Here is a 25,260-nt window from a genome sequence, read left to right on the forward strand (position 1 = left end):
TGTTCTTTAACGGCGACAGAGAAACGGGTCTCCTTAAGAAAACAAGCAGGCAAGATGTGAGGGGAACAATGCGAGCGCAGAAAAGGGTTGAGATGAGAATTGGCCGGATTCCTGGCTTTTTTCTGCCAACCCGATGGGGAGGAGTGCCCAAAGATCCGTTCCACCAACCGACGACGCCAGACCCTCCCTTCTTTTCTCTTAAATCACCATTTACTTTATTCAGCTCTCTCTCTTAGCACACAACACGAACGAAGTTGTTGTGTGTATCAACTCGACAATATTTTTACAACCTGGCTTGAGATAAGCCTGCGAGTGAGTATTAAAGCTTTGCTAAAATCATTTGCACCTTTTTATGCAACACGGCGACACAACTTGAGAGGGTTGGTGTGTAAAGGAACGTTAATTGCATCTTACTTGCGTAAATGCGACTACTACGACCAAAGTCTTGCATTATATGGATTGCATTGCATCGAAAATAATTCAGTACCGTGAAAAGAGATGAGAAATGGATCTATATGTTATGATGATAATGCGTTTACTATACTATCGCAATGGTGTGTTGCATGCGACAGCACTATCCAAAGTTTTGTTAATCTTGGCCATTCTCCGCGAATGAAAAACAACATTGTGCCGACTACATTGGATGATTATGACTATTCAAAAGAAGAGAATGTAATGAATGCAGTTTTTTGTGCGATATTATTCTTTCTTAAGTACGTGCATATTTCATACCGCATATGCAGTGACTTTTTTAGAATATTTCAGTTTCAACATATTTTTTAAGTACAGATATTACATCGAAATGTGGGAAATTATGATGCGGTTTACATACTTTGTCAAATGTCACACCGTATCGAAATTGAGACAGGAATATTTTCCATGTAACGTTATTTAGTGACGATTACACAAACGGCTACAAATTCATTATAGACTTACCTTTAGACAAAAGATGATAACAAGGGATTACCATAAGCATTCTGAGGATTCGAGGAGGCAGATTTCATTGGACCTGATTCCTGCTCATCTTCTTCAGATTCGAGATGATACTAGCGAGATAGAAACAATGGGAGGAATAAAGAGCTTAGAAGGATTGGTTGTGCCGTGCCCCAACCAAACAAAACCAAGCCATCGGAACCAGATAGGAATCTCTCTCTCTCTCAAAAATGGTCTATTCTCTATCAATGCTAGCGACCAAATCTCTGCTAAGCTTAACTCACGGTAATTCCTACAATGCTTTAGAAGAGCTGCTTTGCTTTAGTGAAAAAGGTACCTTCTCCTCTCTCAGATTTTGAGCATTTTGTTGGGACAAGCTTCCACAAAACTCCATTCTCTGCTCATTCTCAATCTGTCCACGAGGGTAGTTGTACTACACGCTCCAAGCTCTCCTTACACGGTCCTTGTCGTCGTCGTCATCATTCCCAGTCGTGGTCGTAATAATACCTCCATTTATCCAGTGTCTGCATTCACTCACTCACAGTGTCACACACGACATTGAAAAGTGCACAGAGGAAATAATACAAGCATTATTGAAAAATAGTACAGGTTCAATTTCAGGATTGAAATTAAAAACAAGTGGTTTTGCAATATATGAAAATAAACTGGCTAGTTTTGTGACTTTTTTGGATATTCGTACGAAATAGTGTGAATTTTGGGAAAAAGTGGTGAATTCTGTAAAGTTTGACATTGTAGTTGAAACTGTTTTAACGTCTCAAGTTGAGATTTGTTTGTGATCTCGTGCGAATATTATCCGCAATATTGTGGATTTAATCTTGAACTTTTAGTGTTTTATAAAAAAGCGTCAAAATTGATTCCTACTTTGACCCCTCGGAAGCGTCTCACCATCATCATCACCGCATAAAAATGTGTGACGACGGCCTTTCCGGATACAATTTGTCTTCTCGTATCTCACATTCCCTCGGGGGAAGTCCGATGCTTGGTTCACTCGCTGCAGGTCACGGTCTCACCCCACCCACCTCACTCATGGGTCATCACGGGATCGGCTCTGCCCTGCACCACCTCCACCAACAACATTCCCATCACAGTTCCCAGCATCAAACGACTGCTCACTTGACCCCACCCTCGACGGGATCCTCGTCAGGGTCGTCTTCTGGGCTGATGAGTCCTCAGAGTTCGATGGGCATGGGGATGATGGGAGGTGGTAAGAACCATCACGGGGGGAAACAGAGCCACAGTCCGGGAGGAGGTGGGGGCATGGGGGGACTCGCCGGTTCGGGAGATGACCACATTAAACGCCCCATGAACGCGTTCATGGTCTGGTAAGTGAAGAATTTTTTGTAATATTTTGTTCGAATGGAGTGAAGTGATCTGGTTTCGCATGATGTTATCTAAAGTCTACATGATAATTATAATAATAAAATGTCTGCAGGTCGCGCATGCAACGGAGGAAAATCGCTCAAGAAAATCCAAAAATGCACAATTCTGAAATCTCGAAGCGATTGGGTTCAGAATGGAAATGCTTATCGGAGGATGAAAAGCGTCCCTTTATCGATGAAGCGAAACGTCTCAGAGCTCAGGTACTAATCAAAACTCGGTTATCATTTTTTCCCCAAAAGATAATGGTAATGTGAGCTTATCGAAATTTTACGTTTTCGTATATAGCACATGAAAGATCACCCCGATTACAAGTACAGGCCACGAAGGAAACCAAAAACCCTGAAGAAAGAGGGTTACCCATACTCCTTCCCTTATCCAAGTGTCCCCATGGATGCTCTCCGAGGTAAGCAAAACCATCCTCTTTTTTTATTCACATCATGGCATCTCTGTACAAAATGACTCCATCAGTTTCACTTAAGGGTTAAAAGTTTGCATAATTTTTGGCGAAACGAGTTTCTCACTTTGTTACACACGATGGACAATGAGACGAGATATGCATAATAGCAAATGTAACAAAACTGGTCATTCTTAAATATGATGGGTACACCATCTTATCAGATTTAAGTGACATGATAATGAACCGTATTGTAGTTTTTATGGTGAATCACCTTCACTTCGTATTAATCTCATCGTTTTATTCCAACATAATGTAGCATTACACTAGAATGCGTACACAGTGTGGTGATGTGTGCGGTTTTAATTTACTTCTTTTTTTGCCTCGACCTTGTCTCATTATTTAAATACCACCACACCACAACTGTTTTCGAAACTATTTTAACCCCTTTTGGGCACAATTCGTTTGATCTCTTCTTTGATATTTATGTGATCTAATGCGCCATAAAGTAGTTGGGTGAGTAGTTGGGTTTATTAAAATGTCGTGGTGTCGGTAAGCGATGGGGCATTGCAAGGCAGATAGTTTTCTAACTTCATATTCATTTCATCGTCATCATCGACCTCATGAAGGAACATTCCACGGTATAAAAATCACACCAAAGTGTTATCTTTCCACGAAACACTAAATATACGACGAGTGGAGGAATTTATAATGAGTTTTACCCATTTGAAAAGAAAGTCGAGCAAGTAAACCAAAAGTTCCGTGGGTTCATTCATATCATTATTATTCGACTTATTTTTCATCATTCTCGTGTCAGTTGCAGGTTGTAGGTCGTGGAATGTTAAATTCCTCAGTAGTTTTTTTTCAACAAATCTGTCAAACTCACCCATCCCATCGAGTGAGCAAAAGATGCACAAAACGTGTGAATCTGCTCGCATGAAAGCTAATGAAGACATTTAATTTACCAACACACACCATCCATTATTAGATGAACTGTGTGTGAGAGACCCCATTGACACTGCTCGGACATACGCACATACATACCTTTTCACTTGCTTTCTACGTACGTAAAGTCAAGCTGCTGCTGAATCAGTGCAATTCGGCACAAGGGTTAATTTATTTAAAAAGTAAAATGGCTCTCTTACATACCTGCACCATTCTTCCGAGGAGGGAGGTTGGTCTCCTACAAATAATATGAACTCTTGCCTTGTGGTGGCTGCTGCGGTCACGGTTAAATTTTTGAAAAAGCAGACAAGACAAAGTAAAGTATGTGTTCGAGAAACAAATGGCAGGCAGGCAGGCATGCCGGGATTTTGTTGAGGACAAAGAAGGGAAGAAAGAAAGAATATAATAAAAGGTGAAGTTAAAGGTTGGGTCGCATTCGGTTCGGATTTTGACTTATTATTACCCTCATCGTTTCCTCAATGGTGAATGGGAATGTTGATTGTAAAAGGTGTTTAAGGTAACTGCCTCTCTTCATATGTCCTCGTCGTCGTCGGTAAATTCGTAGGTAAATTCCCTTTCATACAAAATAACCGTTTAGCTAGTGATGTGAAGAAAAGGCTGCATTCATAACAATAATTTCATTCTTTTCGCCTTAATATTTAATTCTGTGAGCAAAGTTATTGCTAGAAAGTCATCAATTCCACGAAATTCTCAATTTCTCTCACTTTGTTAAAACACGGGTGGTGTATTAACTATTGCATTGCACATTGTGCACTGTAATTCTACTGCCTATAAATACGTACATAATATGTGAAGGGTTTTGCTGGTGGGTCTTAATATTAAAGCACCAATATGACATTCACCCTCTCTGCAGGCATGTCGTGTAGTAGTGACATTTATAAAGGAAAAATAGTGGCTGTATCAATAATAATAATAATCCTCAATGAACTCAAGAATGCAATCGCAATCCCTCAGCAGATCATATCCCTTTGGTTTTTGTGGATCGCATTTTTTTGAAATGTTGAATTTGTGCTCAGCATGTCTCTGATTTTTTCACTGCATGATGCAGCAGTCAATCCACCCAAAAATCCTGATCTCATTCCTCTCTTCTGAAGAAATCAGGCTGGAGAAGAACAAGGAGATTAAGCGCCTGCCATAATAAACCGTCTTATTATATCAAGTTCAATAATACATACATAAAAGTACTCTTCAATCCAACATGTTCCTTAAGTTAAGACTGGATGGATATTAAACCATTAGAAAAAAGAAAGGTGTTTTTATTACTCGAGAACCTATTTGACTTTGGGATTTGCCTTTTCTTATAAAACCCTGCCAGTCAGCGTGGCTCCGATGAAATTCCTGGCTACCGTTTACCTTTGTGGAAATGATTTCGATTTTAAGTTGGCTGAATAAACCCACCTTGGTCTTCTGCCCATGTGTCCTCTCGCCTTCCACAAATCCGTGTTGTTTCACATGTTCTTTTCTTACCTATTATGTCCGTCCGTACGTTCGTATCTTCTGTGCCCTTTGCTCAAGAAAAAGTTGGTGGCGTGGTTTTTGGAGGACCACATTCCTTCTCACACTCTAGCGCCTTCCGCAGCAGCAGCGGAATACAAGTATTTATGTAGATGACTTGAGCTTACTTACTTAATAAGATGTGTCCCTGGTTTTAAAGTCGACGACTTGCGTCCAAAATTCTATGCCAAGAAATACATTTCTTCTCACAGCAGTAGAGTCACAAAATAATTTTTAAGGAGGATGAATGGATGGACCAAGGGATGAGAAGAAGAAGAAGAAGGTAGACTTTCCGTCTTGTCGTGTCACTTAACTTATTTTTTCCGAGAGGAATCCCTCCCAGTGTCAGGTATGTACTTATACATACATATTTTGTACTTGCGGGCGGCTACGCATTTCCCATACCTTTTCAATTCTTGAACCCCGATTGAATTTTGTGAATAGGAAGAAAAACAAAACGAAAATTCCTGCTAGGACATACATTTTGATACATTTGCTTTAAAAATTGATGCTGAGACCACAAATTTATCCTGTTTGCATTCCTTAATAATTAAAAACACTGGGAAATTGATTCATTATTTTGCCACGCATTTAGCGGCGGAGAATGGGGTTGTGGTCTCCCAAGTAATTATTCAATTGCATCATAACTATAATCAAAACTTTATTCAGTCATTATTTCCTGTGATTTACATGAAAATTTAGTAGCCATTTATGTATCTGTGTACGTGTTCCTTCTGTTCGTTTGCGTCCACAGAGTACAAGGTCTTTATGCAAATAATATAATGAACACTTGAATAGTGTGTGGATTATCCAGATAAATATGTACAATTGCACTTTTGAATAGATTTATTAGGACTGGATTGAAATTGAATATTTGACTGGATGGATTGAATCAAACGATGATTTGTTTGTTTGTGCGGTTTATATTTCTATCTATTCCTATTTTTAAATCCATGTTTCAACCCTCCTTTGCAAAATGATTTGTTCATGTCAATTACTATTCATCATTCAAATGTGGTGGGACAAAAGTGATGAATTATTAATTAGTATGGACGAACCAACCAGTATTAACAGACACATGGATGTATGTATCTCGCATCAAAAAACTTGTTAATTCTTCCTTTTCATTCTAAAAAAATGACAGACATTTACAAAAAAAATTGTATTGTAATTGAAATGAAATTCTCCCAAAATTTGCACCTGAATCAAAGTTTTTACGCAAATAAGAAATCCAGATTTATCCGTACAGGAAGAACCTTCGCACTTAAAAAATTACCACTTATTTAGTTGCATATATGCACATTTGTATAATTTACCTTGGCAGTGACAGGGCGGAGAAGGGTGAAAAAAATGTACTGAATAATAATATATACAAAGTTTTCCAAGTGTTTGCCACTGTCCTAGGAAATTAGCTGTCATTAAAGCAATGTAGAAATTTCGGGCTATTTTTACTCCCAAATATCTCCTAATTTAATGACATGATTAATCTATGCGTAATTACTGTCAACCATCCATTTAGTTATTCATCCTCCTATTTGAAAAAAAGTACACGCATTTGTAACACACAACATATTCAAGTTTCTTTTCTCTCTCCTCTCACACTGTTGATAAGTACACAATGAAAAAAAATAAATCTAAACCTTGATGCAGCAAATTGAGTCTAACGGTGCATTCAATTGTTGTCCTTTTTACTTGAACAATTGAAAACCAAAGAGTCTTCTTCTTCTTCCTTTTTATTCGAATTGGACCAGACCAGGGAGTGCATGTCATTGTGTTTTTTTTTAAATAAATTACATCGAGGAAAATTAAAATGCGTGTCCAACCAAAAAAGCAGTTGTTATTAGATAGATGCACATCCATCGATTGTTGGTGGATTGGAGGTGAAAATCCTGCCGTAGAGAAAAGAACAGGAACCACACAGATCGAGCAGAGACACAGAAAATGGAAATGAACTAAATTCGTCGATTTATAATTGACAAGCATTCAACTCAACGAGAAGGGACAATGAAATAATGAAATGGCGTATCAAGCAGGAGTAGTAATGGACCAGTAAAGTGTGTTCGTTAGAGGAGAATGGTCGTTCAAATTGTTTATTATTAGATGGGAAACGATTGCCTGGACGAGGAGGAGATGGGATAACATGAGTAATATCATCTTTAGTTCGTCGTGATAACACCTACAAATGAACCCTTATTAAATACGAGGAATGGTACATGAGATGAGACATTTGACAAATAAGCAGAACCAACCCAACGGAATTGGACCTTACTCTTTCTTTTTTATCAATACTTTCCTTCCACCAACTATTTTGATTCTGCTAGATTAGATTCAGTGAGAAATATTTGTCACGACATGAACACAAATTCCGAACGAAATAGGGATCGAGTCGAGTCTTTGGATACCGATAGATAGCGAATTGCACCATATCTCAAATGTCAATCCAAAATTTACATCCATATCCATCCATACAATTATTATATTTATTATTATCCGTACATACCTGTGCGTAACGTAAAGTATGGAGCTTGACAACCCAAATAGATGTAAATTTCAAAATGCACACTATTGTATTGTGTCCCTTATTTTATTATTGAATCAAAAGAACCTGATTTCATGTCACGCTCTTCTCCTCAAATACAAAACTCATTCCCTTGTTTCGCCGTATTGTTGGAGCGACATGACTTTTATTGTGCTCATCAAGCAACAAATTGTACAGTGACACATGATGTTACCTTTGGAATGGATAAATATGACAAAAATGTGACATATCTGCATGTCTCTTCACTCACACACACCATACAATCACCGTCTAAGACCTCTCTGATTCGACAAACAAACCCTGCTAAACACGGACTTGAATAACGCAATTGACAATGGCAATAGATTGTTTGGAGGCCTGGAAATTTGGAGCGGAATTGAATCTCTCTTCTCTAAAAATGTATTTACTCGTGTCGTACATAGAATGCATGTCATGATGATGATTTGATTTGAATTTTGTCGAACATCCAAATGGTGTGACTTGTTGTTTGTGTACTTTATTTATTCGAGGATGGTATTTCCGTAGCGTGATGGACTTCTTTTTAAAAAATGCAAACTTCCAGGATTATTTTGTCATTTGTTGCCCTTTGTGTAAAACGCAATGCGTGCAAAGTTGTACATACTAAAGTTTATTATTATTAAGCGAGGAAGCAGTAGTGGTGCAATTTTAAATGCGAGTGATTTTTCTATGTACGTATTTATGTCGGTCCAACATAAAAAGTTTGGTTTTAGTTGGTGCAACATGTTTGAACAGCAGCAGAAGAAGAGAGGAAAACAGTTGTTTGATTAAAGATGGTTTGAATGCATATTTATGTATTGTAGGTACTTTATTTTTATTATTATTCAGTGCACTTTTCACACAAAATGTATGTTCTTCCAGCCTGTCATGTCAATCAAGAGGATTGAAAGTGAGGGTCAGTTATACCATCCAAATGTTTTAAAAGTTTGCTCTACCTCAAATATTGTAGTTCCAACTTATTCATACCTGTTCAATTCATTCATTCACTCACATCATTAATTGAATTGGTATCAAAAGCAGCGAGTGTGATTACTGCACTCGGTCTCAATTGCTGAAAAAAGAAGTAGGAACAACAAAAATGAGATTTAAATACTTTACAAAGACCTGGCCGACGGCTGCTGCTGTTGCCTCGGTTGAATTGAATGAAGGGTACTGAAAAATAACCCCTATAAATTATTGGATGAAGTCATATCCCAGCTCCCTGAATTTATTCATTAGACACGAAGTGCCATTTTTAACGGGAGCACATACACACACAGTAGCCAGACATGGCGTAATATGGTCATGTTTTAACCCAACACCACATCCACGAGGGGTCAAATGATTAGGTATTCATTATACGAGTTTATTCACCATATTAAAATATGCATTACAAAACCTGGGCATTCACGATTTCCAGCTCCCGTGTTCTGTTTCGTTCCGCTCGCCCTTTCTTTTTTAACGTCATGTTACTCATGCAGTGGCCGCGGAAGCTGTGGGGGCATCTGGTGACGTTAACATTGTGGGATAGGGGAGGGAGGGGTTTATATAACGTGGGGAGATGATGGGGACATCGAATAATCGTGGGGACATTGTCCCTCTGTCCGCGGCCACTGTGCTTATGTACTTCCCGACTGCATATTCACGTGTGTGGATGAATGAATGAATGCATGAAGAACAGAAATTGTACCTAGTTTTCTAAATAAGTATATAAGCTCCACGAATTTTAAAGCTACAAGATCCATGCAAAAGTTTTAATTTAATTTAGTCGAGCAAATGTTCAATTTATCATTTCTCTCTTCCCAGGTGAGTTTGTGAATAGCCTGAATTTACAACAGGGCTCCCTCCGTCTTTTAATTATGGTTGCCATTTTTGTAGTGATTTATTGCAAAATTATTTATACCCCTTCTGTCTCTCTGCCTCTGCCTCCTTCCTTCTCACTTCAAGTAGTGAGGTATTAATGGACTTTTCTAAACCAATTCGAAACGTGCGTCGCAATCCAACTTTCATATTAATTTTATTTATTGTGTGGCTTTGTTGCTTGATTCAATTTAACAAAATTCACTTGATTTTGAAGATTTGAACTGCACGAAACGCATGTCGTTTTTCTCGTGGACGGAGAGGAGAATGACAAGGAAAAATTGATTGAATAAATTAATTCCAAACTTTACGCAGGTTATATTATATACTTAACTTTGTAATCATTATCATGATTCACGCGAGACACGGAAATGAGCACTAGCAGGCAGAATAAGACTAAAAAAGTGATAGACGGACGGTGTGAGAGAGAAACATGAATGAATGACTCGCCACTTTGCAAAAGTTGGTTTCATTGGTCAACGCGAGATCCGTCCAATTGCAAAATTGCACGATTAATTACACGACGAGAAGAATTTGGGATTTCTATTGAGAAAAAAATAACGATTGGTTTTCAATTAAGGGATAAAGTGAGACGTGCGTGTTTTGGCCTTCTGCAAAATAAGTACTCGCCTTGTTGCAGAAGAAACCTTTACCAAGGTATTATTTACTATATGAATTTTTGTAAAAATAAATGGTCAGCAAATTCAACTCGGGAGCAGTTGTGGATTTAGTAGCTACATATTTGTTTTTATACCTCAAAATTTAAAGTGCATACATATGCACTTTAAAATTTCAGAGATATGCACATGATCCCAATCCCAACGTCATTGGAAAAAAAGTTCACTGATTTTGAAACGAAAGAACACAACACAAGAGAGAATTACACTTATATTCTTGGCGATGAAGAAAGGAATAAAAAGTAAATGTTTACTTTTCTCAAGTTTTGGAGTGTTTCATTGTTACCTCTTTAAAATTTGGAATCGGATACAATTAAGTAAAATAACACCTCATTGTTGTCCCTTGCTCCAATGAAAATAAAGAAATGGACCAAATAAAACAAGTTTCGTTTCGCTTATCTCTCAACATAAGTTCACCTTGCTTTTGGTTATTCGCTGTTTCATTTATTAAACCCTTTCCCATTGTGCTAAGTGTGAGTGAGTGAGTGAGGTTGTATTATAATTGGTAAAAGAGATGGAATGAATGACGTTATATGAAGGGAACTGTTTTCTCTGAAAGAGAATGCGAGGCTGATTATATGACCATTATTATTATTATTATTGTGATGTGATTATTATTATTTGCTGGCTGGCTGGCTGGATCGAGTTGAATGAATGAGAGGAGAGCCGTTGATATTCTGCTGGGGGCTCTGCTCTGCTGCCATAAATGTTTAGTTGTTGGATTGAAAATTGAAATGTGAAAGGGAAGCGAGAAGAACTGAAGGTCTTTTCACCTCACAAAAGTACTCATCGTGATAATTCAATTTATGAAGAAGAAGGGACGTCGTCGTCTCACAAGAAGACAGAAAACACGTTACGAACGAGGCTTGAAAGCGTTGAGATCATTTGGACGCTATTGTCCCGCTTTGTGAACTTTTATCTGAATCATTATGCCATTCATGGTGTAAATATTTCGTACAATTAAGTAAAGGCTGGCACGTAATACTTGAAGCCGCACTGATAAGATCATGGTGGGGTTAAATAAAAGGAGTGAAACTGAAATGTGATATCAACTGGATTTTAGGAAATTTTGGAGTAGATTTGATCTGTAACGGATTTCTTAGTTGTCACCCAACGAAAACGTTGCACTTTTAAATCAAACAAACTGTATTTAAAACCCCAACAAGTATTTATTTCTAATAAGCAGCTTGAGACGGGACGACGACGGTAAAAAGTCTTCTTCTCCTGACGGAACTCACTCCTTTTGAAGCTCACACTTCTTCTTATCATAATTTTTTGTGTCTTCCTGTTTCATGTTTGTCCATCCATTTTTGTTAAATCATCATCTCCTCTCTTCTTGTCTTTTATCCTCGATTTTTTACATTTCTTTCTCTCTCGCTCATTGTTTGCTCTCCATTGTGAAGGAAAGTCCAAAATAAAAATTTTTGATTGTTCCCGGACGGAAAGACAGTTTGGCATTGCAGGACCGGACAGTTAAATTTATAAAATTTAGAGGTACACATTTACGAGGGGATGCATATGATGATGATGATGATGGATACATTTATTTGCTGCTAATTCAACCGAGTCATGAGTAAGGAGTGTAACAAAGGTTTAAAAAATACTCCAAAATCAGTAAAAGTACTGTAAAAAAATTATATATGTATATAGATAGGCAACACTATTTACTCATCTTAATATGACGATGATCAATGGCAACCCACTCGCCACTCAACTTTTCAAGTGCTTTTGATTCGATCCTGTTTGTTTTGTTTGTTGATAACCGTGAGAGAATTTGAGAGACTTATTAAAAATGAAGACTCAACTCAAACTCACACCTTTTACTTTTACGTACACATCTTGTCTCTCGGTTTGTGTCAAATCATGCAAATCCATCCATTCCACTATAAAATATAAAATAAGCCATCACATTTGACTTTAGAGTTGACTAAAAGTCATAAATTACTCGGGAACAACGACGCACAAAAGAATAAAGTTTCTTTCCCCATTTCTCACTTATTCACCCACATCACAATTCCCATAAACAAAATGAAATGTCAGACAAAGGTGTTGGGAAAAGGTTTGAATTTAAATTATTTGAAAAAAAGTTGAGCTAAAGACACAAAGTTTACGGTGTGCACACCATGTTTCGCACAAGAGTATGGGTACGTATAGTAGACAATATTGGAAATGGTCTTTTTGTAAGAGATAAATTGTGACTTTTGGAATAGGGATTATTTTAAATTGCTCATGAGGTTGTATGAACATACATACCCGTTGAAATATATAGCATGGGTGGGTCAATCGTCGTATTTTGGGCCACTTTTTTGTCAGTTAAACTTATTTCCTCGGTTTTTTAGGGCAATGTTTTGTGCGCCTATACGTAAGGTGAGAAATGGAGGAAATAGTTTATAGTCAAAATACATAAAAAAGAATCCAGGGTTTGGCTTCTTTTAGAAAATAAATGGCAACGGGAAGTAAGTCCGTAATGGTACTGAGGAGTGGATCTTGACGTGACTTATTTAGTTTCAGCCAAGTATTAGTCTTGTAAGTAATAGACGACGTGGACAGCAGTCTTTTTCTCTTCTGGTCATAAAGCCAAAACCAACTTTTGCAATAATCCAATTCTCTCAAAGTGCTGGAGAAAAAAAGCAAGAATTACGATCTTTCTGTCTCATCCAGTGTCTCGTAGAATACAATGAATTTGAGGAGTGAGCATTTATACGTGGGTCATTGTTACTCTTTCTTGCTGAACAGTAACAGTTGCTGTTTGTTCAACTTTTTTATTTTTTCAAGTCTTCTTCCATAGTCCACACTTTTATTGAAGTGTCTATAACACATACTATAACAATAATTTCTTCAACTATGTGGAGTGGGCTCAATGTTCAAATGAGAATTTATGAGTTCCTTCTTCCTAAACACATAAAGTCATCCATTACTGCCCTCCTGTCAGTTGCGTCTTGTTTGTTAACTTGAACTGCATCTCCAAAGGATATCGTTTCTTGAGTGAATCTTGTGTTTTGATTTTATTTTATCTGACTTTTGGACTGAGCAGTCGGCGGACATGGTCAGATTCCATTTCCAAATAAATACACACATGTACTGACTGACCAACCAAGAACGCAAGAAGACCAACTGGGACGTCTTTAGTGTGAAATGTGGAACAACATGATGCATCAGACAAACCAATAAGAAAGACTCCTTTTTAGGAGTGACATATGGATATGAAATATTAGTTTATTGTAATGGAGAATAGAGAAGAGATCTCATTTCTTGTTGCTGCTGCATATTGTCATTATTTCACTCACCAGTTGTTGAAATTCTGATTTTGAAATGATTTAAAATGGCACCGGGCTGATTGTGTTATACACCGTCGAGAGTATATATCTACATAAGTATGACCTGATTTTTTTTATTGTGGCGTGATTTTTTTTGTTACACACTCATTCTCTCTCACCCCTCTGATTTAGTTGTTATTTTTATTAGAAGAGAACAATCTTACACCTTTTTAATGAAGCGAGTTGTGTGTTGTTGTGCATGCAAATCAAGAAAAGAATCATCTCATCATGATTCGCGTACCATTATGTGTAATGCATTGTACAAAATAATAATCAGTTTGACGGTTATGATTGTGTGGAAGTAATGTATGTAAGAAGAGATTGAATTTTGTTAATTTCCTTGTTTTATGTCATAATCAGACAGGCCAACGTCATTAATATGATTGAGTAGGTCTTCTTAAGGTACATACTAGATTGGGAATTTGTTACGAGTCGAGCAGGTTAAAAAATTTTCTCAGGGATGCTGCAAACAAGATATTCAAACGTGAATAATAATAAAAATTGGAATTGCTGAATGTTTAGTGTATGTATAGTTCATTTTCATGTTTTTGGCAGCAAACGTCAAGTGGCCAAGTGACTCTAACTATTCTTAATTCCCACTACTGCGATCACCTTTTGTTGGGTTGAACCACACCACCAAAAGGCATTTCACCTTTGTCTTCTCTGCATTAAACACCGAGCGAGATGATGTCCCTCGGAAGCGTTAAAGGTTTAATTCTCTGTGAAAACAAGGCTGTAAATCATCCTCCCGTCAAAAGTAAGGATTCCTATACGGCCAACAGTATGTATTAAACTGGTCTTTACGTGAGACTTACCGACAATTTCACTATAAATGAGACATTAGCCTTATTCAAGCGGTGTATAATATCTAATTCGAATTGATACTCGGACAAGAAAAGTTAAGTTGTTGGTCTTCATGAATTAATAATAATGGTCATTTCTTAATGTTCATGTAAGATTTTAAAATTGTTATTGCTCAATACAAACTGACAAGTATGTAGGAATCGTAGTTTTGAGTATTTTATACAATTTATGTGGGAATGAGACTCATTATAATTTTTGTATTGTATTGCATTGTTGGTTGGCAGGGCTGGTTAGAGTAGAAATTTAGACCCAAGAGTGTATTTACATACATTTAACTAGGAATCCAAAGATATATTAGTTGATAATGCACCACAGATGAAAACAATATTGAAATCTATTTCATTTTTTCGGTGAATTTTTATTAGAGCCTTTTCGGCCTGAATTACACCCAAAGCAGAATAATGAAAATTTTCTCCTCTTTCTTTGAAAATTTGCAATTGTTATGATTTTTGTCCAAAATAATTTTACGATTCTTAATGTGTCCCTATCTTAAAAGGTTTATCGGCAAAGTTGCAAACATTATTGTCAACTTATTTTATGTTGTGGGCCAGTTCTGTCATAAAGGTGAAATTATTACAGACTTGAGTGTCAAAAGTACCCCAAACTGGTATCATCTTTGTAATTGTCCAATGTTTTACCTCCTTAATATTTTATTGCTATTACTTCTTCCCCGTGTTAGGACCTGTCCTTGACAAATTAGAGAAATTCACCAACAACTGATTCATCCTTGTTTATTAAATTGGTCCTGCACACAATTGTTCTTTTCAATTTTATGACACTCAATCTATATTTCTTTCAGGTAATTAAGTTGACAAAAGGTCAGGGTTTTGGCTTAAAAGTTTAGTAGCTAGCTTTCTTCTCAACAAAGTGGTTGCTGAAACATCTATATTCTTCTTAAATATGATCACCGGTGATGAATTTTATGACCGAATTTCTCAAAACCAGCAGAAAGGATGCATTCATTTATTAGTTTGTGTAGCTGAAAGATTGCCGAACCGAGCAAGGTGTGGATAATGGTTCCAGTAATAGAGTTGTACGTACATATTTTGCCTGCCATAAAATAACACAAGGTTCTCCTAACCTTTTTGAAAACTACGCAGCTTTTATGTTTAAAAGATGGAAGGTGTGTATATAAAATAAAACCATGCAAGTAATTCACCACGTGGAAACAAGTATGAAAAATCATGGAGGACGACGGCACAATATGAAATTCTTCTGGGTTTCCTTTAAAGCAATGAGAAAACTGAAATAAGTGTCCACCAAATGGCCGCAGTAGCTTGTGACTACCTTGACATTGGCATTTTTATATGACGACTACACTTCTGCAGCAACTGCACAAACTGCTGCTGAGATTTGACAAAACGCCTTCGGCATTACACCTGGTCTTTCTCGTAATATTAATATTTTTTCTCTGCGTTCAAGTCTCGCAAACTTGTTACAACTTTGCTCTCTCAAAAGTCTCGAGTTATTAAATTATTAACAAATCTCGATTCCTCCAAATCGTACTGGAAAAGTCATTCCGTGGATTTTCGGAAATGTGATATTGTAGAGATTTCAATTTTTTTAAAAAAGATCCTTCATTGTCCACCATGTCCTTCGTAGTGACGAATATGGAGTGTATGTACATAGTCCTTCTTCTTCTTCAGTAGGCTTACTTAGCTTACCAAGGCATATTATGTTACAACAACTCACAACAAAGGTGTGAGTGAGATAAGGTCGCACAGAGGGTAATGAAGCGGTCTGAGGTTCCAAGTATGGGAGCCAAATAATATCGTTTCGTTTCCCATTCTTTGAGTCTAAAACACGAAATCTTTGCCCATTTAATAATTTTTCTCCTTTGCACCTGGATCCCGGCTTGGATTTTGTTTTGAAAGAGAAATTTGCATCCAGACAGGGAAAGGGTGACCTGACCATGAATGACACTGAAATGATACAAAAAATCTGTTCCTCTCTCGCTTGATGGGAGAAGAACCACCGAAAATGGAATTAGCAACGGTTTATGGAAAACAAAGGCGACTGACTTGAAATTGCTAATAAAACCAAAAACACTTAATAATAAAGTCTCCTAAGCCGCCTGTGGCTTGTGACGAATTCTAATTGACGGAATTCGATACGTGAGCCGAACCCAAATCCCACTCAGTCAGTCGAAGCTATAAAACAAGTCGATGGGGTAACCAAAGCGAGACCAACCTCTTCGAATGTACACATAAATGAAAGCGAGATTATTATTATTGTCAACCCCAGAGAGTGGATTTGGCGTAATGAGTAGCGAACTGACAAGGCTGAAGTGGTGAGGGTCGTGTCGTGGTGTCAAAGTCGGGCGATTTGTATTAATTCCACCATCTCTGCGATGTCACTCAGTCAGTTATGAACAAAACAATACAACAGTTGGCCTCGTCCCATCGTATCAATTCCATGTCACATTTTACAGAATAATGTCACTGACTGAGGAAAATATGGATGGAAAATGTTTTATAACAAGTGCGGGAAGATGCAGCACTACGGACGACTTTTATGGTGAGAAAGAAGCCCACTTAAAGAACATTATGGTTCGCATTCACAATGTCTGAATGTTCCTTTCGTCTCGTGTATTTATACCTAAGTTTGTTTGACATATTGGATTGAATTGCATTGAATTTGCTATAAAAGGACCGGATTGATGGACGGCGGAGAGGGATCCTCGTCGTCCGTCGCTGTTTTATTTTATGGCAGCCTCGCTCACCTCGAGTCAATCAGTCAAATACTTGGCTGATTAAGTGTGACCCTCCTCGCACAATGGATTCTTTCTCTTATTTCGTTTGGATTTTGGCTTCGATTCGCTGCTAACATTTACCGATGAGCTGGAAAATCGTCTGCTATTTACTATTAGATTGAGTGCGGGGGTGTTTAATTTCGTTGTTAAAACCGATTGTAGATATACTTAAATAGAAAATTATGACTGAATGAGAACCAGGAGCAGAGAAAGGAGTGAGATTGTTGACGTAAGAACAAGGAAATGTGAAGAAAGTTAAACTGCATTGAGTTTCATCCTCCTCCTCAGCTTTCTCCCATTCTTGTGGCAGCATTACTTTACAGCATTCATCCTTGTGGACTGGAGGTTTGGTGACTGGATGGGTATTTATTTAAAGGACGTATTTAGCCGTATGTATAAGGCTTGAATACGGCTCGAGTTGAGTGAATGATGGATGAGAATGGGAATAATGACGATGACCCGATAGGATTGTTGGGAAATTGGATTGGATTTTGGGAGAAATGGAGACACAATAGAAGACATGGACAGGAAGGAGAGAGAGGAAAATCTTGTATTTCTCCATCCGCCCAACAACTAAACCTCTCTCTCTACCAAAGTATTTCTTAAACCTTCGACAGGCTTGAAAATTCCCGTTTTCTTATGGACACCACACCACGGTCTCGAGATTCAATGTCCACACGAACTTCGGGTGCCATTCATTCATCATTATATTCTTTCAATCTAAAGGAAAGTGTAAACGTGTTGTAGAATTTTTATAATGCCCTCTCTCTTCTGGAATTAGCCTTCATTTGGTCACATTTCTAAAGTATACTTTTACTTATTTTTATCCCCGTGATTAAAAACAGCTAGGGTTAGCAGGGTGAAGAATGGGTGCTGATGCTGAGTGAGTGAACCCTTCAATTTTAATTTGCTCCCAGTGCGAATAGTGATTGAAATATTGGTTCAACATTGGTTTGTTTATTTTCTTGAGTGAATGAAACTGCGAGATTTTACGAGAGTCCAGGGCACCCTTAAAACCTCTCTCTCCCTCTCATTTTAATTTCGGGTAGTGCTTATTTTTGTCCACGGGAGAATTAAAGTTTTTATTATTTGGATAATTATTGTGCTGGGTGAGGTTGATGACACTCTGAGGAGGACGGATTTTCCGTTACTTCCATTTCATTACGTAGCCCTACATACTAATCACAGCCTCCTCCTGACACTATCCGACTAATCGAAGTGACAGAGAAGGTATTGAGTCGACTAATTGAAACTCGAAATGAGTGGGCGGACAAATAGTTAGTCGTTTCTGAATAGAATCTCTTCTCTGTTTGCAGCAAAAGCCGAGTAAATCACCATCACCACTTACTTCCGAATAATTATGATTGTTGTTTTGCATATAGTCAACCAACCAAAGTGTGTAAGCATTATGAGAGATGACTGACTGACTGTTGGTGTGACGTTAAGGAGGATAAGGCCGAACTGCCAAGTCATTCTCAGACTAGAATAGAATTGTGAATCTAAAGGTGATTGTAATGAAAATAATTACACGTTTTGCTCCCAATTGTTATCAACATAATATGAACGTACGTACGCAGGCAGTTCAATGCTACTTAGTCCGGAGAGGAGGGATTTGACGTATGTATTTACATGGGTGCGAAGAGTATTAATTTGGATTTTACTTCTGTGGGGAACAAGAGTCAAATATTATTGGACAGGGAGAATTCGAAAAAGAAAGAATTGACGAGATTGAGCACATTTTTTTAAAGATTGGTTTTACTTTGTTGGCTTTTCTCTCCTCCTCTTCATCATCATCGTCATCATCACACTTCTTCTTCTCTTCGTCTAGTATTACGTCTACTTTTCTATTCAATTATTATTCGTAAATGGGAAAAGGATTTGGTGCGGGATTGGAGTATTTTGATTCGAGATGGCTGTGGGCTGGTATTGTGTCCCATTGTATCGCGTGTATGCAAGTGTCAATTTTTTAATTCCTTTCTATTGAATTGGGAAAGAAGAATGGGAACGAACAGTCTCAACCCTCAACAGGCCCAGCAAACCCAGCCAGGGCATTTCGAGGCTTCACTTTACTCACCCAGGCTTCTTGGCAAAATAAACTGGGATAGAAATACGGAGAGGAAAGTAAAGTATTAGTGAAATCGTGGAATGGATGGATTGCGACGAGGAGAGAAATAGAAGACCAAGAAGACTGAGAAGAAAAGAAATATGTGTACAAAATGTATTACTACCACTGCTGCTACTGCTGGCAAAGAATAATTGAAGGGAATTTGAGACTATTCTCACAAATAGTGTAGTAGGGTTGAGTATTGTCCCCACATTACTACATTCTCTTCGGATATTATTGTCATTTCTCCTCAAGAGCAACAATACAATTCAAAGGAAATGTCTAATAAGATAATAACTGAAGAAGAAGAAAAAAATGGGGACAACGACGACGACAAATGGAACGAAGGAAGGTTGTTTGGTTGGATCGATCATAATGTACACACGCTTATTCAGTAGAGGACAAGTGTGAAGAATTGGTGACACAAAAGTTTGCTGGTTTGGTTTTATGTTAAGCCACAGTTTTAGTTTGAATTCAAAATGTCCACGTTTGTCATATGTTGTCCATACTACATCTTGCTGCACCAATTCATCATCAAGCAGGCAGGATGCTCCTTCATTATTCAATGAATGTGAACTGAATAATAGGAGAGTAATGAAGTCATGGTTAGAGGATGGATGGATGGAATGAAGCAATTTTAACTCTTGTAGTAACTAGTAAAATGATGAGTTATGTCCCATTATGGGACGAACAAGGTGAGTTTTATGATGATGGTATGAGAAGAAAATGGCATTTTTCTAGCTGGCTTTCAAATTGATGAGGGTTTAAAGTATGACATTCTTTTCCATACATGTGGTCCATTTGTCCAGTTACATGCATTGCGTTGGTGGTGTAAGTCTTAAGCAGCGTATGGATTGACACAAGACACAAGGTCACATCATTTAATATACTCGCAGTTGGGTGAAGTGAAAAAACGTAATAGGATGAAATACAGGAATTGAGTTATGATTACATTTAGTGTTATGTTACGATTATGATTATGATTTGGTGGATGGAGGGAGTGTGTGGTGCGAGATGGGAAAATGCTGGGGATGAATAAAGAAATAAACTCTGCAACATTAGCTCATGCAGTCATTGAAATTCAAATGAGGAACTTGAAGAATATGTAATGAATTTCCAGTTTAAATTGTGCCATTGTACCCTCAATGAAATGTATGAATGGACAAAAATTACATGAACAATATGGTCCTGGTTACTTGTTAATGGTTGTAATCTTATGTATGAAACTGGTGGAAGTTATGAATTACTTGGATGCATCTCTCGATTCAAAGGGATAATAATGCATGCAGATTATTATTATGTATGCCACGACATTAGAAATAAGTTAAAGCTGTAGCTAAATTCCTAAATATTTTATTTATTTCAAATTTTAGCAGGCCTTCCCGGAGCTGCTCAAATGTCCAGCTATTACAACAGCGCTTACGGATCTGCCGCCGGATTTGGCTCCGCGATGCACAACACGAGTAAGACCAATAGTTCATTTATTCAAATATTTTTAGAATTTTTAAATCCAATAAATAATAACTTTATCATAAACTTTCATCTGCGCACCCACTTTTTCCATCTTTTCAACATGTAAAACCTGTTGCTCATTCTCTCCAACCTTGACAGTCTTATAAATTGGAACCATATATTGAACATTAGTAGCAACAATTTTGAAGGAGATGAAAAATCCCTTGTCTAATTGCGAAAAGAGGAGATTGAGTCTTTCGGGTCGGCATGGGTAGAGTATTGGACGAGGAGAGAGTGGGTGGACCTACGAGTCGATTTACCATATTTAAGTGAATTTAGTAATTGTGAGATTAGAAGGATGTATAAAAAACACCTTACATTCGCCATATAACGGCTCAAAGTCTTCCTGTGAGTTGACAAATCCAATCTCACGGTCCTCATTTAAGGTCAGCCTGGTTTCCCAATCAACAGTAGTGGGTCTTTGTGGTGGGGCGACCTTCAATCCTTGTTTTTTTGATTTTTTGGCAGGTGGTTGTTCAGCAGGTGAGGGGGGTGGAGTGAGGTCATTTTGACTTTTGGAAGTCCTCGGGTGGGATTTGAAAAAGTGTAGGTCGAGTCCATCCTGACTAATATTTATAATTATTGGGATGACTGATGTGGGAGAGAGAAAAAAAAACAGCAGAAAAACTCGACCGCCAAAAGTATTTATAAATACCTTTTCTTTTCTCTATTTACAGGTTTGGCCGCTGCTGCGGCGAATCTTGCCGCGACGTCGCCCTCCGCGATGCAAGATGCGATGAAGGCTTATTCCGGGATGGAGGATAAGTACCGATATTCGGCAATCAGCTCGATGTACCCTTCAGCCGAGGCGGTGGCGGCGGCTGCGGCGAAATATATGCAGGAAGCGGCAGGGAAGAGTTATCTGGACTCTGGAAACGCGAGATACTTTGACAGCGGGACTATTTCCCCCAACAAGCACTTCACACCTTCTGGTAAGTACGTACCTTTAACTTTACTCTCGTGCTTAAAAATGTATGTATCGTATGTAGCAGAACATGAAATGAGATGTGAGAATAAGGTCGAATATTTAGATCAGAATTGTCTGAAAATAGTTGGTCAAAAATTCAGAAAATCTCAATATTTCTACCCGAATTAACCCTTCTGCTTTTCTCTCATGTGCATGCCATTTGTCCCCCCATCACATCACCACCTACCGAACTTGTCTTCTTCCTCTGCTCGTTCCTAATTCCATTATTTATTCTATTTATTCTATTATCGAACCTTATTATGCATTGTTTGGTCGTGCTGTTCCTCTTTGTCAATATTTGTTGGAAAGAATGGCTCCTCATCACTGCATGTTGTCTCATTTTACTCTCCTTCTTCCTTCCTCCTCCTTTGGTTTTGTCATGTCGAGCTTGTGCCGTATTACGGAGCCACGGAGGTAATTTGGTATTCTTGTCCTGAATAGAAGTCATCATACTTGCTCATTTCATTTATTAGGTTGACTGACTTGACATATGGTTTCCCTTCTCTCTGAGAAAGTCAGACTGGACTCGTGTTTTATGCATATGCACTTCACTCTTGTTCCTCCTTTCTTTCTCCAGACACACAATACACACATGATTATCTCGCGAGTGTGATCTTATCACATGAATTGGCCGACACTCGATTGGTTGCATTGTGTGTAATGATGGCCTATTACCCTCACACTTTTCCATTCAAATTGTTTAAATATTGGCTTGAATCACAAAAGTATAACTAGAAGTAGGTACGAGTAGTGCCTGGCCTGCTGCTAGCACACATGCTTGTACTTTTTTTCAAGTGTGGTGGAATGGCTTGCAGAGGAACGTTATATTTTATTTACTAACTGATGGAAAGGTCGGTGTGGTTTTTTCACAAAAGCTTTTTTTCATTAGTACAATTCAATGTCAATGTTAGATGCTGTCAGTCAGTCGGTGGTGTTTTACAGGCCGTGTGTTTAGCAGATGTTGAAATTTTACAATAACTTTTTTTCTATGGGTATGTACGAACATCTCATTTTTTTCTGTTTGGTAAGGGTTATAAGGTATCGTTTGGTGATAAGTGGGTGAGAATATGTTCTCGTCAAGTGTTAATGTTTGGTTGGTTCTCTACCATCTAACACCTCTCTCATCGTCATGATTCGTTTTTGTAAAAGTAGTCGCTTCGCCCCATAACGTCCGATGAAATGCTAAGTTTCCCCTTTTTTGTTACAGGGTCGACTCCGACATCGAATGCGAACGATCGGTACGAATTAACCCACAGTGGGAGCAAGTCTCACGCATCGGACTCTCCCAAGAGCAATTCTCATGACGGTTCAACCGGGACGCCGGACCCTCTCCAACAGAATTCCAATAATCCCTCATCAGGTGCTCATCACAACAACAAACATTCCAACAGCAGTGGACACAACTTATCATCATCGCAACATAGAGGCGGCGGCACACCCGATCAAGACCACTCTGGCAGCTCACCCACTATGACCACTTCCGCTCCCGGATTTCCACCCCACTTTTCCTCCCTTGCCTCCTACTACTCCCAACTTAACCAGGCCGGTCTCCCCAACGGACCGCATGGAAGCGGTCTGGCCCCCAGTTTGGCTCACATGGCGCAATACGGTCAACACCCCGGGGTACAAAACCCGTACCAAATGTCGCATCAGAGTTCGGGATCTGCCCCCACTTCCGGCAACTCGAGTGGAGACTTTCGCCGAGCTCTGCCCGTTCTCTTTTAAAGTATTTCATAAAATTCAATTTTGTAATTTTCTGATGCTAGTTATTCACTACTTTTCTTGTAATGGAGCATATTTTGATTTCGTTTTATTTTGGATCGTTAAATTAAGAAATACAATCAAGAGCAAATGGACCGGTTTTAAGTAGTTATACGCAACGGGGAGTAGTGGTATTTCAAAATAGTTGGTAACTTTTTTGGTCGGGTGGCATGTACGTACGTATTAACTTGACTAAAGTGTACACATACATTCATAGATTTCGAATATATGCATTATTACTATACCACTACAATTACGTGACAATTACAACTTCTTCATAATTTTATTGGTGATAATAGTTACGGTTACGTTTACAGACCTACACCTTGTACACATGCGAATGTAGAAACTACATACATTACAAATACTGAGATGATTAGATTGGTTGGTTGTGAAATTATTGTGTTGGTGTTGGTCACTCACTCACTCGCCACGTATTTGCATATGCATACTTTTGACAATTGACTTTATCACATTCCCTGCAAACACTTATTGATAAAATAAAACGTGGTCGAAGAACGCCTAAGAAAGAACCACAGCAGGTAACACGACAAGACCTCCGTATTCATTTGCAGGATTGGCAACTCGTTTCACAATCAAATTCAATTAGATCTGACATTTGTAGACATTGGGTGTGTCTCACCCAATCAATTTCCAGCTGAAAATACGATAAATTAGATGGTTCACACTTTCCTTTTTTACCTTGTAGAAATTTATTGGGTATTGATTGGGTTGAGTTGAGTGAAACATTTACTTTACACAGTAGGACAACTATAGTGTTAAATATTCGTATATAAACTAAAAACATAATATGCAGCATATTGTAGTTATTATAAAAGAGACAAAGTTGCTCATTGTTGTATCCTTAACACACACTATTTACGTGTCTGGATGATGATCTCTTTCTAATTACGCTATAAACTTAAAAATCATAGCTGAAGAATCAGTTACCGTTTAATTAACTTTGTAATTAGTACACATTCTCATAATGTGATTGAATATAGCAAAGGTAAAAAAACTGCAATTTTTCTTTCATAGATTTGTAAATGATGAGAAGAATCATCTCTCGAGGGGATGGTTTATCTTTAGAGGTGTATCTAATAATATGTACATATGTAAATGAACATAATACATACGTGTACAGTTTAAATATCGCGTAACTACATATTCCTAATTATAATTTGTATCATTATTGAAATTGTGAGCATTAATTAGCGTTAATTAAGAAGGAAAGTTAGCTAATAATTCATTCATATTCTTAATTAATATATTAAAATAGTAATTAAATATTATAAAACCAAACCAATTATCACTGCAACCACGCACTCTCTCATGAAGAAAGGAGAGAGTTGACGTAATAGTATTAGATTAATAGTCATCACATCATTCCTTGCAAGAATTGAGCCTCCCGACTCAACGGTTTTCATCAATTCAATTCACCGGAAACCGAAAAAAAGGATGTAGTCCCGTGTCTGTAACTGTAGAAAGTACGTATGTTTAAGTAATAATCATTCACATTGCGTATGTATGTATCGAACAAGAAAAAGAAAAAAAGTTCAAGAGTTTAGCAATTACTATATATTAAACTATTTAATTATTATTGTTATGTATTATCTGTGTCAGTAATTATAATTATTATTGAAGTACGACTTCGTCCAAGCAAAAAATAAAATAAAAGCATAAAGTCCAAAAAATATCGGTGTAAAGAAACTTACTTATTTC

The 25,260-nt window shown here is 37.8% G+C and overlaps 1 protein-coding gene across 2 annotated transcripts; it reads left to right on the forward strand.

Moving 5' to 3' along the window:
* Positions 1 to 1,309: 1,309 nt before the first annotated feature.
* LOC110843075 (transcription factor SOX-2) lies at positions 1,310 to 25,148 on the forward strand. 2 transcript variants are annotated; one of them, XM_022088990.2, is made up of 6 exons: positions 1,310 to 2,276; positions 2,387 to 2,534; positions 2,620 to 2,737; positions 20,675 to 20,761; positions 21,488 to 21,742; positions 22,985 to 25,148. In XM_022088990.2, the coding sequence occupies exons 1-6, from the start codon at positions 1,861 to 1,863 to the stop codon at positions 23,500 to 23,502; spliced, it is 1,542 nt and encodes a 513-aa protein (XP_021944682.1). In that variant the 5' UTR covers positions 1,310 to 1,860; the 3' UTR covers positions 23,503 to 25,148. The 2 variants fall into 2 exon arrangements, with proteins under 2 accessions (XP_021944682.1, XP_021944681.1); XM_022088989.2 differs by having other exon boundaries at positions 1,317 to 2,276; positions 20,672 to 20,761.
* The last annotated feature ends 112 nt before the right edge of the window (positions 25,149 to 25,260 follow it).

This window comes from Folsomia candida, unplaced genomic scaffold, assembly GCF_002217175.1.
Source record: "Folsomia candida strain VU population unplaced genomic scaffold, ASM221717v1 Fcan01_Sc002, whole genome shotgun sequence".
Lineage (NCBI taxonomy): Eukaryota > Metazoa > Arthropoda > Collembola > Entomobryomorpha > Isotomidae > Folsomia > Folsomia candida.

Excerpts from the sequence above, each read along its gene's own strand:
- LOC110843075 (XM_022088989.2), top strand. The coding sequence starts at position 1,861 with ATGTGTGACGACGGCCTTTCCGGATACAATTTGTCTTCTCGTATCTCA. Across the intron at positions 20,762-21,487 it reads CTCCGCGATGCACAACACGA|GTTTGGCCGCTGCTGCGGCG; the intron begins GTAAGACCAATA and ends CTCTATTTACAG. Across the intron at positions 21,743-22,984 it reads CAAGCACTTCACACCTTCTG|GGTCGACTCCGACATCGAAT; the intron begins GTAAGTACGTAC and ends TTTTTGTTACAG.